This window comes from Monodon monoceros, unplaced genomic scaffold (genome assembly GCF_005190385.1).
Source record: "Monodon monoceros isolate NGI ecotype Baffin Bay Population unplaced genomic scaffold, NGI_Narwhal_1 Super_Scaffold_13, whole genome shotgun sequence".
NCBI classification, from domain to species: domain Eukaryota; kingdom Metazoa; phylum Chordata; class Mammalia; order Artiodactyla; family Monodontidae; genus Monodon; species Monodon monoceros.
In genome coordinates, this window is record NW_021703769.1 from 21,261,210 (window position 1) to 21,274,079 (window position 12,870).

Sequence of the window (12,870 nt, forward strand, 5' to 3'; positions counted from 1 at the left end):
ATTACAAAATAACAGGTTATATCAGCCACGCCCGCATCTCAACCTTGGCAGACTTAACTGATATAAATTCTCCAGTGGCCCTAGAAGCCTCTGAGATACCTCCCAGCATGCAGTGGGCCTCCACAGTTCTGTGCCTTCCTGGCCACGGAGCTCTTCCTTCCTGCATATGAAAGGAATTTGAGATGAGAGCACATTCCCCAAATTTCTGTTTTTTTCCTTCCAACCAGTACATGCTCTCAGCCTGGTTCAACTCAACTCCATTAAAACCACACTCCTTGGGCCTCTCTCTGAGCAGCCTCTGAGGCTCCCTCTCTTGTGCATAAATCAGTCAGTCTTCCACCCTGGGGCTAAACGGAACAAAACTAGGAAATATCTATTTTTTAAGAGTTGAAGTCCATGCCCAACAATGCTCTTAGGCCACGTGGTTTCCACCTCCCAGTCCTACCTCCACCTGTCAACCCCAGAACCCAGGTGGGGACGCAGGGTGCCAGCAAGTAGTGACCAGCCTGTTGCACCTCCTGGTTGTACAGGTGCTGGGTGCTGTGGTTCCTGATGTGTGTGGTGGGGAAGGGAGAGGGCCCTCCCATCTTCCTCGCTTAGCCATTGTATGTACGGGCAAAGGGCACCAGTCTTGGAGGTGGACAAACGTAGGTTCACATCTTACTGGCTCTGTGACCTTGAGCAAATGACTTCATTTCCTTGCACCTCATTTCCTTCCTCTGTAAACTGGGTTTGGTGATAACACCTTCCTCCAGAACCTTCATGCGGATGAACAGCATTAATATGTAAGAGAGCACGCTTGGCGTTCATTCATTCTGCTGATTGGCTGAGGAGCTGCTGTGTGCCCGGCACTGTTGTAGGCACTGAAAATAGAAGGGAGCAGGAGAGAGGAGGCCTCTGCCCTCGTGGTGCTTACGTTCTGGAGTTTTATTTATGTGTGTATACACACCCTTATGGGAGATATATAAATTTGCCAAATATATAATGTGTTGTGTATATGTTACATGTACACATACACACGTGGGCATGGAATTTCTTGTTGGAAGCCTGCTTCATCTTGACTGAAATCTAAGCTGGGGTTTTCATCTCAGAAGGATCTTTTTCATGTTAATTGTTCTACCTCCCCCTACCGCCTTTTGCATGAGAAGCCAGGACCAAGAGTTTGAAGGTTCATTTACTGACTGACTTCCCGGCTTTCTTTCTAGCAGTAGGATCCCAGCCCATCAAAAATGCAGCCGCTGCCTTCAAACCCTGGAGGAACTCAGACTGGCAGAGGCTCTTTCATTTCATCCCCGTCAGAGCCCCAACTCCTCTCACACATGGGCCTATTATATTTGAATGGATCAGGAGCCACAGAGGTGATCCAGTAGTTCAGCTGAGCTTGAAATTAGTAGCTCATCCCCTTAAATGGTGTGGGCAGTTTGTTTGAGCTTGGGCTGCAAAGCCGTTTCCTATGGAAATGAGGGCACTCCTAATGTTTTCCCTTTTGACATTCGATTAATAGTTGACAAATCCAGACCCAAGTAGTTAGCTTTCCCATTATCCATCTTTTGACAGGCATTGCTGCTTTTCTCTTCAAGGCTCATTGTTCTAAAAATACACTCAGATCTGAAGCTGTTCACTGTGCATATATAGGCATGATTTCCTGGTGTCAAAGATAAGAGACATCTGCCATGCAGATTACAAACAAAGTGGGTTGCTGAGTTTCAGATCTGAAGGCAGGGACCTCTGTACTACTAAAATCAAATGCAGCCAGCCCTTCCCCTGCTTCCTTGGTGTTGTCACGTGATTGATAATCTGCCAGGGTCATCCATTTCACCACCCAGTTGGAAAGCCGAGTGTGGGGCGTACATGCACTTGTATATGCCATACTGGGTCAGGAACCACGATGCTCTTGGCGGGAGATCGAGCCTGGTAGGTAGACCACGTGCACAAAGTAGATTTCAAATATCAGAAGCCTTGGCCGACCACAGGGTGGTCATTTCATCCCTTTGCAGGGGAGGCAGGAGTGAATGTTGATGATCTCAGTACCAAGTAAAGTAGCCAAGGACATGGCCTCAATTGTCTTATTATATGTGTATTTATTTAAAAGATGCTTTAGAGTCTCTTATTAGCCACGTACTGTGTTGAGAGTTCTAAGGTGAAGATCAAGGTAGAGTTGGCCTCACATCGCTGTTCAGTAGTGGTATACCCTTGGGCAAATTAATTTCCTTCTCGAAGTCTCAATTTCCTCATCTACAAGACTAGAATAAGCATATCTATTTCTTCCACCTAATAAAATTATCACAAAGATTCAGTAAAGTCATGTATATTAGTCGTTAGCACAAAATGTCAGCCCAGAGTTAAAAAGTCAATCAATAATACTTGTTATCAGTATTTAAACTTCCTCCTTATTCCAAAAAAGACCTAAAGCATCTTATAAACTTAAGTGTATGCAGCAAGGTAAATAAGAAGTGAAGACATTTTTTAAGGGAAAAATAATAAGAGGGAGAACAAGGTGAAGCCAGGGTTGAGGTTAATATATAAAATGCAGGCTTTGAACTCTTCACCTCCGCTAGAGATGAGCCTGCAGCATGGCTCTGGGCCTCCTAACAGACAAGGCAAAGAGGGAAACGCATCTGCTGCACAAATTCCAGTCATTACTGAAATAAGAAAAGAAAGCTTTTAGAAGGAAGCACAGCTCCGGAATTCCCTTGGTGCTGAACCCTGAGAAAATTTCCCCATGGGCCATGTTAGAAGAACGCTAGGTACCATTGTGACTGATTATTCCTAATGTCCTTGCAGTAAATACAGAAGTACATTTCCTAGAGCTGTTTCTGATGGCTCCATCAGTGGAGGCTGCTGGCTTAGTGCCAGAGCGTGGGTTACAGGAAAACAGTTCGGGGGTGGCGGGCAGGGGGGCGCAAAGCAGGTAGGTTGCCACGAAGATGTCTTTATCTGCAAGGGTGTGAATCTTCCAGGGAGGACCAGGAAACGCTGCATGCGGCCTGAGAGTGCAGATGGCCGGGGCCACTTTGAAACCTGCGCCCAGCAGCGTTGTCATCATGGGATCTAGGCCGAAGGTGGGGCCTGGAGCGGGGAGAGCTGGCCAGATGGAAAGGGCTGCTTTTAGATTCTGCCCCAGTGGGATTTAAACCCTTCTTGGTTCTAGCTTATTTTTGAATTGTCAGTAACAGATTGGGCCTCTCAGTGCCATATCTTTTTAAATATGCACGAAGCAATGGAGTCATTCCACAGCATCTATGGTACTTTGTCTTGTGGTACTTTAGGGACTCGATTATCATTGTAAGCTTCCACTGGTGTTTATGGTTTTAAATCCTGTCCCCGTTGCATTTAAATATTTTTAATATCGGCCTCTGTGTGAGTGTGTGGGTTGGCGATCGATAGATGAATGACTGTGAACAGGTAAATAGAGTTAAGTCGAATGAGTATGTATAGCTGCAGAGGTAATTGGTAGTATTTATTTGGAGAGTAAATTGTTGCTTCAAGTCATAATCCTCCATCTCCAACATTTAGAAACAAAAAACGACCCGCGTGCAGGGGAAGATAGCTAAATTGAATAGCAAGAAAGGACAGGCTTGAAATACTGGTTAACCGATGAACCGAGACCCATTAGAGTAAATTATTGAGTATGGAAGCATTGCCCCATTGCTTGCTGGCTCGGACACGTCGACACCCTGAGCATCCGTTTATTTAAAAGGAAACACACAACCTCATCTGTAGCATCATCATGTACGGAGTCACGGGAGAAGAGATGGCCACAGAAAAAAAGAGTGCGAAGGCTGTTCTGCCAGAAAGAGAATAACGGGGAAGCCAAAATAACTTTGCAGGTGTGCCTGCTTTCCACCAAGTGAGTTTACCCTCCGATTGCGTTTAGTCGTGCCCACGTAGAGATAGCCTGTATCGTGTCCCTAAGGAGACACCCTGAATAACTTCTTTAGATGCCCCGAAATAAATAAATAAACATCACAAAGCCGCAAGTCCTTTACCACCGGCATTTACGCAGACAGCTCATGAGAGCATTTTATAAACCCAGAAAAAGACAAGGAGCAGCAGATCCCTCAAGCAAGTAATTGACAGAGAAAGAATAGCCTGTCACCCAGGAGAGCTGGGAGCTCTGAATTTCAGTTAAGTTTATTTAGCTTTGCTGGGCCTCGATTGGCTAGCGGTTTTCTAGAGCTCCCCTTGAGCAGGTGTTGTCTAACCCAAGATGGTGAGGACGTACTCTGTAATATTTGCATCTTCAACAGAGGGGTGTCTTTTTGCTGCATTTGGGGTGAAAGGGCCCATGATCCAGCCCCTATGCTTGAGAACTGCTGGGAGTGTTGGAGCTGGAAGGGGGTTAGAACTGATCTGATTGATGTACAGAGAAGTGACTTGCCATGTCCCCACCTCAGGAATCCTTCCCCGGCTCCGGCCCACCTGTGACTTGAGCCTGGCCCTCTTCACATTGTATCATGGGCTTCTGTGGTCAGTCTGTCCTCCCCACCAGACAGGGAGCCCTGAGGCCAGAGCCTTTGTCCATCCGTCTTTGTGTCCCACGCACCTGACGCAGTGCCTGAGCTGGACCAGGTGCTAGTAAACATTTGGTGAACCACGCAGAGAGGGAACCAGACCCGGCCAGCCAGATTCTAGCAGCACATTTCCCAACTCCCCAGGCGACATCACCCCCAGCTTTGTCACCCGGAGCACCTGATATTGATCATAAAGGAATGAGTCCCTTCTATTGGTTTGGTGTCTGGAGTTTATTAGGTACTTACTGATACCCGTCAATTGTAGATAGGGCTGAAGTGCAGGGAAATGGCTGCCTGCATGAAGTGAAATTCAATAAAACCGCATTTTAAGTGAAAAATCAGTATAAACACCAGGCTTCTTTGCCATGGAAACAGAGGTTGCTTAGAAACTGCCTAACAGCGAGTTCTAAATTTTTTGAAGTCAAGTTATCATTTAAGCTACAGGGCCCTACCGGTTACTGAGAGCTAATCAGTGGCCTCAGGACACTGGGAGGCAGGAGGCACAGCCCAGTGCCTCCCGAAACTCTGCGGGCCAGATAATCTCTTGGTAACTGGGCTCCCTGGAGCCACTGATCCGGGCCTGGGGGAAAGAGGAAGAAATTTTTGTTCAGGAGTTAAATGGCGTACATATATTTTTTAAAAGTGTTTCTCTTTGGGTTTGAAAAAAGATGGAGTCGGCCACTTGGCATGTTCAACAGCCATCTCGGCCATGTCTCAAGATGTGTTAGCAACATTTTCCAGGCAGTTACTCCTGTCACTTCAAAGCAGAGGTCTCCTCTTTGTCTTTTGTCTTTTGATTATGCAAAAGGATGCTCTCGAGGTCTTCAGCCTTCTTCCCTTCATTGTCTGGGAGCCCCTCTCCCCAGCTCAGAAAGGGCAGGAACTGGTCCCAGGACAAAGCAATACTGGAGTTTGGGGAAAAACTGGGCCACTGAGTACTCAGACAAGACCTCCTGGGTCTCAGGCTCAGCTCCCAGGGCCTCAAAGTGAACAGGGGTCCAGGTTCAGAATTTGTCAGTGTTTAGAGTTCAGCGGGTTGCATGCCTTTTGCCAAGCAAGAGCACAGCTATGCCTGCCAGCCACCTGGTTGCATGGCACGGCATTTGCTCCCGACCTCAGGCATGCAGAGGGCAAAGAATATTACATTCGTTTCTTCCTGAAAGTAATGGACAAAATTACAACCCCAGTGGCTGAGAATTGGGACCCCTGTCAAGTCAGTATGAAGGAAATTATGACTGAAACAAAAGGCAAATGTTCTGCCCTTTTCAGAGCATCTGAGAATTTTCCATGGTATGGCAGTGCTGCCAGGGTTGGTAGTGATAATTATTCCTTAGACACACACACACTCTCTGGAAGGAAGTGTTTTCATTATACACTTCAGAGTGTTTTCCTGCACCTCATCTCCTTAGAGCCTCAGAACAAACCTGTGAGGAGGGTCGGGTAGGTGTGATTATTTTCCTTTGGAGAAGGAGGAAACAGGTTCACAAAGGCAAAATAATTTGCTCCCGGCCGCAGAGGTGGAGAAGAAACTTGCGTTGCCACCTGCCATTCTGGGGATTCTACCTCTTTAAGAGCTCAGAAGTGAGACCCAAAATAATTCTTCCAAGAGTATGGCTCTAGCTTACTAAAAGAAGATGAACGTTGCACACGATTTTTCCTTTGCCTCCCTGTGGGCATTTTATTTAGGGATCTCGAAGGGCAAAGAGAGTGGCTTCCTTCCTTTTCCTTTCCTGCCAACGAGTACAACACCCGCATTTAGTAAGTTAAAAAGGAGACCAAAAATGAACACTGCGACGTTTCCATGCCGTGTAAGTCAGAGCAGAGCTGTGACTGAACTGGGCCACGGCACCACTTTGCTGGGTGTCGCCCAGATCAAAATACTCCTTGAAGCTGAGAGCGCGCCCATGCTCTAGCTTGTTCCAGTCCTTGAAGGGAAAAAAAAAAATCAAATGAAACCATTTGCATTCTAACAGTCTTTGGCACCAGGGAAAACTGTCAACTGTGTCACGTGTAAATAGAAATCTGCTTCCCATTTTTGGTGCATTTTTTTCATAATTTCCCTTGCCACTCTAATTATCAAAGATATTTTTGTTTTTAAACAAAAATTGTCTCCCACGCAGGCCCCATCTCCTTTCTGTGGTGAAGTGGAAACGATGAATTAGAATATTCTAATCACTTCTCCAGCAACCACCGCTGAGGTTATAAACTCAAGATTATCCTAAGTAAAGAAAACTTAAATTGTTCGGGCACAAAACAGCCCAGAAAGTGTGTCAAAGTGCCCCCTCCACCTGTCTCCCTTGCCTCCTTAGCATATGTCTGTTAAACCCAAGGAAGAAAGCAAAAGTGGCTTCACCGGGGCTTCCCTGGTGGCACAGTGGTTGAGAGTCCGCCTGCCGATGCAGGGGACACAGGTTCGTGTCCCGGTCTGGGAAGATCCCACATGCCGCGGAGCGGCTGGGCCCGTGAGCCATGGCCGCTGAGCCTGCGTGTCCGGAGCCTGTGCTCCGCAACGGGAGAGGCCACAACAGTGAGAGGCCCGCATACCGGGGAAAAAAAAAAAAAAAAAAAAAAGTGGTTTCACCGAAGTAAAACCCAAATCCCCTGACGGCATAGGCTTTTCAGATTAACGAAATTAAAAACCAGAATTTAGCTCTGTTTAGCAAGCATTTACATTCCTGTCTGATGCCCAGCAGTACAGGAGAGGCTCCTAGGAATGGTCATCAAAAATAAAATGTGATCCATCAAATAGATTCTATCCGCTGTTAGTTGGTAGACAGGGATCGCATGTGGGAGGCCCTGTGTAGGGCTGGATCTGTGTTTTCTCGTTTAAACCCCAGCAGAACCCTGGGTGAAGTACATCCCCAGTTTTAGAAATGAGGAAACTGAGACGGAGGCAAGCCATACAGCTAGTGACACCTGCGGTAACGTGACTCCTGTTAGTAACATCCTTGGTTCTTCCTTGGTAGTGAGCAGTTGACCTCTCCTTTAGATCATTTTACAGAATATAACTTATTTCAAAGAGGGATGCCATCTGAAATCATTAGTGTGCAGCATAATAAGTCCCTTATTAAACATGAAACCTGTTCGATCAAGTATTGGTTGAATGCTAACCATGTGCTGTGCTAAGTGCCTGAGATACAGCAGTGTACCAAACAGACATGGTCCCTGCCCTCAGGGGCTTGCGCTGTGAGGAAGGGAGATGGGAGATGGTCAATAAACAGGCAATTGATAAATGCTGGGGAGGGTGTCCTGAGAGAGAAAAATAAGGGGCAACCACCTAGGCGACATGGTCAGGAAGGCCACCCTCTCTGCACGGGTGATACGTGAGCTGAGATGGGCAGGGTGGCTGAGAGAGAGCCGCCCAGCTAGGGGAGGGCCTCATCCTTCCTGAGATTGAAAAGCCAGACTCCGAATCGCTGAGTCAGCCAGGCATAGGAAGTCTACACTTGGATTACCCGGCACAGTGGCCTGGGCATCGTTCAGAAATGGGATGTGAGCAGATACGAGGCAAAGGGTTGTGACCCCACGGTTCAGACCAAGATAAAGAACCTCACCCGTGGTGGGTGTCTGGTGCTGCGTGGCCCCGGCCCTTCAGCTGTGTTCATGTCGTGTATAGGGCACCAGTGCTCTGCCTCTGCTAAAGGTCCCAGAGCCAGGCTCAGCCGATCCTGCCATGGGAGAATAACTGCATCTGATCCCTCTATGGGATCCAGACCACCGAGAATCCATGGCTCTCAGGGGCCAGAAATGGGCCAACTACTGAGTTCAGCAGCGTGCTGGAGGGTCAGAGATAAGGACCTGAGACTCAGGAGTTGAGGGTTTGCCCAGGCTCCCCAGGCAGGAGAGGGAGTCCCTACACTGGGGCTGGTCCTGTGAGCGAAGTGGACTCTGTAATAAGGGGTGGGCCCTATCCATTTCATTCCTTCTGAGAACTGTTTCATAGCCCAGCATTTAACCGGTTTCTTTGCCAAGAGCTTGTTTGATGTCAATATTGTTCTGCTCAGACTACTTTCCTTTTCTCTATGTCAACGGATATGAAGCTCTTTACCTCTCTTTCTGTTAGGCTTTGGGACCGTCCTAATGGCCCTGTATTAGGCACGAAAGTGGGCTTTGTTCTGCTGTGCAGAGTGCTGCGATTATCATTGTTTTCTCCAAGAGCCCGCTAAGCAGCCCCTGGGGTGGAGGACCAGCAGCCCTCCCTCGTGCCCTCACTCCCTTCTCCACCTCTCCACAGCCTTTTCCTCCACCTGATGAAGGCAGACCCCGACTCCACCTGGCTCCTCCTGAACGAGCTTTACTGCCCACAGGAGTTCACACCTCCCCACCCCAGCCTGCACCCGGTGCAGCTACGGGGGGCCACTGGGCAGCCGAACCCGTACACAGCCAACGTTCTCCGCCTGCTCCAGGAGCTGCAGTGACCCCGCCCCGCCCCCGAGTCAGGCAGGCGCCCGAGGAGGTCCCCAGCGGAGCTTGCCGAGGATGTGGGGCCCACCCCACCCTGGCCGAGGGCGGTGGCGTCGGCCTCAGAGAAGACTGCCAAGGTGGATTAGACAGCCAATCGATTTATAAATTGATCAATCACACTGCTTAGAAATTGGATTGAAGGAAAGCAGCTGACTGTTACTTCTCTTTCATACCTGGTATTTTCAAATGACATTGTCTGGCAGCTCTAAGGGCGTAACTCCTTAGCTTACCATCTCTGCGGCCCTAGCTGCCTCTCAAGCCGCCCCACGCACCCACCCACACCCAAGAGCTTGAGGATACATGGGGCGGAGGCCTGTACTACCCATCATGTATGACCTCGGCCGCCTGAGGACCACGTGGAAGTATCACACATTGGAGAGTTTTCAGATCACCGGCCTGCAGCATGGACTCACACACCTCCCCCTCTTCAAGGAAGGAGATAAGAACCTAACCTGTTCTTTGGAAGAAAATGAAATAAAGGCACTTCTTAGATGAAAAGTACGATCAAGAACTCACTTTGAAGTTTGTTATTTAAATTGGGTGATTTTTTAAAAATGAGTTTATGGGGAATTCCCTGGTGGTCCAGTGGTTAAGACTGTGCACTGTCACTGCTGAGAGCCTGGGTCTGATCCCCGGTCAGGGAACTAAGATGCCGCATGCCGCAAGGGAAGGCCAAAAAAAAAAAAAAGAAAAAACCTGAGTTTATGTTCATGAATGGATAATACAAAGTCATGGTATAAAATCCAAGCAGTACAAAATAATGAAAACTCAGTCTCCCCATCCTCGTTCCCCAGACATCTAGTTTCCCTCTCCAAAGGCAAATAGTCATGCCAGTTGTTTTGGATACCTTTTAAGTATTTTTTAACTTTCCATCAGGGATAACGGTACTCTGAAGCCCCATGTGCCCATAACCCAGCTGCACCCAGTCACCAGCACGTGGCCAGCCCTGCTTCATCCTGCGTCTTCCCAGTTACCTCCACACCACACCCGGCCCCTGGATTATTTTTAAGCAGACTCCAGATGTCATATCCAGACTTCTTTTTTTTAAAACAAATGTACAACCAGCATAGCATTATCACACATAAAACATTTAACAATGGTCCTGTGTGTTTGAATCAGGATGCAAATAAGGTGTGTACATTGCCATTATCGGTATGTCCCTTAATAAATCTCTTTTAATTTATAGATTCTCCCTCCACCTCTCTTTTCTTTTCCTGGGAAGTTTTTTGTTGAGGAAACAAGGTCATTTATTCTGCAGCATTTCCCACAGTCTGGCTTTACTGATTGCATCCCCGTGGGGGGTCATTTCACGGGCTGCTCCTGTCACCTGTGTTTCCTATAAATGAGGAAGCAGAACAAGAGGCTTGATCGGGTTTGATTTTTTTGTTTTTGCTTTTTGGCTGCACTCCGCCATGGGTGGTATTATTTACTTCCATCAGGAGGTACATGATGTCTGATCTCTTCCTGTGAAGTTGGCAGCCATTGGTGAGCCTCACCTGGACCCTCTCGTTCATTAGGGATTACAGAGCAGCGCTGTTCCAGCCCCGCCATGCCGGCTTGCTTGTAGCTAGAGCCTTGGTCCCTTCATCAACCACGTGGTAACCTTGAGGGAGTTTGTGTAGAAAAGGCAGGATAAACACTTGATTTTTCTAGCTGGGAGATTTAAAACCCACAGATTATGTAAATTCAGGTACTCAGCTACATGCACACACTCACCCATGCTGAAAGATGCACATCCGAGAATGATGAATGTTTCCTTCCCAGATGCATGGTGAGGCACTATGTACATAATTCCTCCAGTGACATAGATAATCCCCAAGCTCTAAAAAAGCAAAACAAAACAAGATGGTTGGCATGGGGACTTATTGGAGCAAGGGTCCCCAGCCAGTTCCAGAGAGGCCCCACTCCTTTCCTTTTAGGACCTTCCCTGCAAGGGCAATGAGATGTCCAGCTGGCTTTGGTCTGGCTCTGTCAGTGAGTCATCACCACCCACCTTTGGCCTTCAGTTCTCCCACCTGTAAAGTGGAGGGAATGGGCCACAGAGAGAGTTCTTAAGCTTTGAGGATTCTGCGCTCTTCCAGGATTCAGATGAGATCTGAGGACCCAGTCCCTCGAAACATTTCTCCTCCCCTGTCACGCCCAGGAGGGCGCTGCATCCTCCAAGCCTACAGTCACGCACCATCTCCACCTCCCGCTGGGTCTGCTTAGCTGACCTCCCAAAATTCTGGGTACAATTTCAGAGACTTCACCTCTGACCCCAGAGGAACTCCAAGTTAAGAAGTCCTGAGAGAGAATCACTTAACTCTCTTCCAGTTTTAAAATTCTGGGATGATTTCCTTTGGGAAAGGGAGGAAATGCCCTCTAATTGAGGGGATTGTAGAAGGATTCACAGAGCATTGTTCCAAATTCCACTGGGGACACAAAGTGATAGACTAATTCAATCTCTAGGTCCTGACAAATGAAAAAACAGGTCAGAGAGGTGGCGTGACTTGTCGAACATGACCTAGTTCCCAGGGAGATTAAAGCAGCCTGCCGTCCTTCCCCAGGTGCCTAGGTGTGGCAGGCCGTGATGGTGTGCTGAGAAGTAGGGGGGGAACATGCACACCCACCCTGTGCTGTAACAAAACTCTCGCTCTGGGGAAGCCCTCCAGGAGATCATCTGCATGGGAGGACTTGCTGTGATGTTCCAAAAACCCACCTCTTCCTCAAAGAGTTAAGACATCCCGAGTCGCTCTCAGATTACTGCAGGCAGATTGTTGCACTTGATTAAAAAACAAAAACCAAAAACTAATTAGAGTGCCTCTCCGGTTATTATTATATTCAGGCAACTTTAATTTTGAAGCTGTCCAGCTGACTCAATCTAGACTTTGTTAACGAAGGCTTTGCAAAGTGATCGTTTCCCCTGTTAAAACTTGCTGGTGCAGTGAGGGTTTCTTCTCTCATTCCGGGTGCACCCTGAGTACTCTGAGTATCAGTGTGGCTGGAGACGGGTGGGGAAGGGATTAATCGGCATATACTGAAAGACTTTGCATTTCAGGTTGAGATGTTTGAGGTCTGATCTGCAGGCAGTGGAGGCTCCTGGAGGATTCAGGGAGGTGTAGAGCTGGATCCAAGAGATCCTGAGAAGAGCTGGATGTGGCCCTCAGGGGGCACCATACTGTGGAGAGAACATGGATGTAGAGTTCATCAGAGCTGGGGTTGATTTCTGACTCTGCCTCTTAGTAACTGCGTGACCTCGGTGAGTCACTTCACTTCATTTTCCCATCTCTAAAATGGAGCTGCTGCCTCCCCCTCTTTTGACGGCTGCTTCAGGGGGAATAAGTGCTGTAGTGTTTATGGTGTTTAGCTAGTGCCCAGGGCTCGACAACATGCTTTCTTTCCCACTGTCCCCACCCCATTGCTCGTGGCTTTGTTAGGGATGCAATACCTACTCTTCCAAGACAATTATAGCTGAGGAAATAGATGGTTATGTCTCAGAACGAGCTACCCCGGAACTACAGAGGACCACAGCGGGGGGGGGGGGGGGGGGGGGGCGCGGGGGGGTGGATAAAATTCTGGCAAGAGGGCTTCCCTGGTGGCGCCTGCCAATGCAGGGGACACGGGTTTGAGCCCTGGTCCGGGAAGATCCCACATGCCCCGGAGCAACTAAGCCCATGTGCCACAGCTACTGAGCCTGCGCTGTAGAACCTGTGAGCCACAACTACTGAGCGCACATGCCACAACTACTGAAACCCATGCGCCTAGAGTCTGTGCTCCACAACAAGAGAACCCACCGCAATGAGAAGCCCGTGCACGGCAACGAGAGTAGCCCGCGCTCACTGCAACCAGAGAAAAGCCTGTGCGCAGCAATGAGGACTCAACGCAGCCAAAAATAAAATAAAATAAATAAACT

The 12,870-nt window shown here is 48.3% G+C and overlaps 1 protein-coding gene across 7 annotated transcripts in view; it reads left to right on the top strand.

Annotated features, from left to right (window-relative positions):
• The window catches only part of TTI1 (TELO2 interacting protein 1), an 86,031-nt gene that overhangs the window by 33,103 nt on the left and 40,058 nt on the right, over positions 1-12,870 (top strand). For 4 of the 7 annotated variants that reach the window (XM_029221160.1, XM_029221164.1, XM_029221162.1 and 1 more), the window contains one exon: positions 8,749-9,721. The exons of the other annotated variants lie outside the window; for them this stretch is intronic. In XM_029221160.1, coding sequence (XP_029076993.1) covers positions 8,749-8,932 — 184 coding nt within the window. In that variant the 3' untranslated portion in view covers positions 8,933-9,721. Of the gene's footprint in view, positions 1-8,748; positions 9,722-12,870 lie in introns of those variants that run through there. 7 annotated transcript variants of the gene reach the window in all.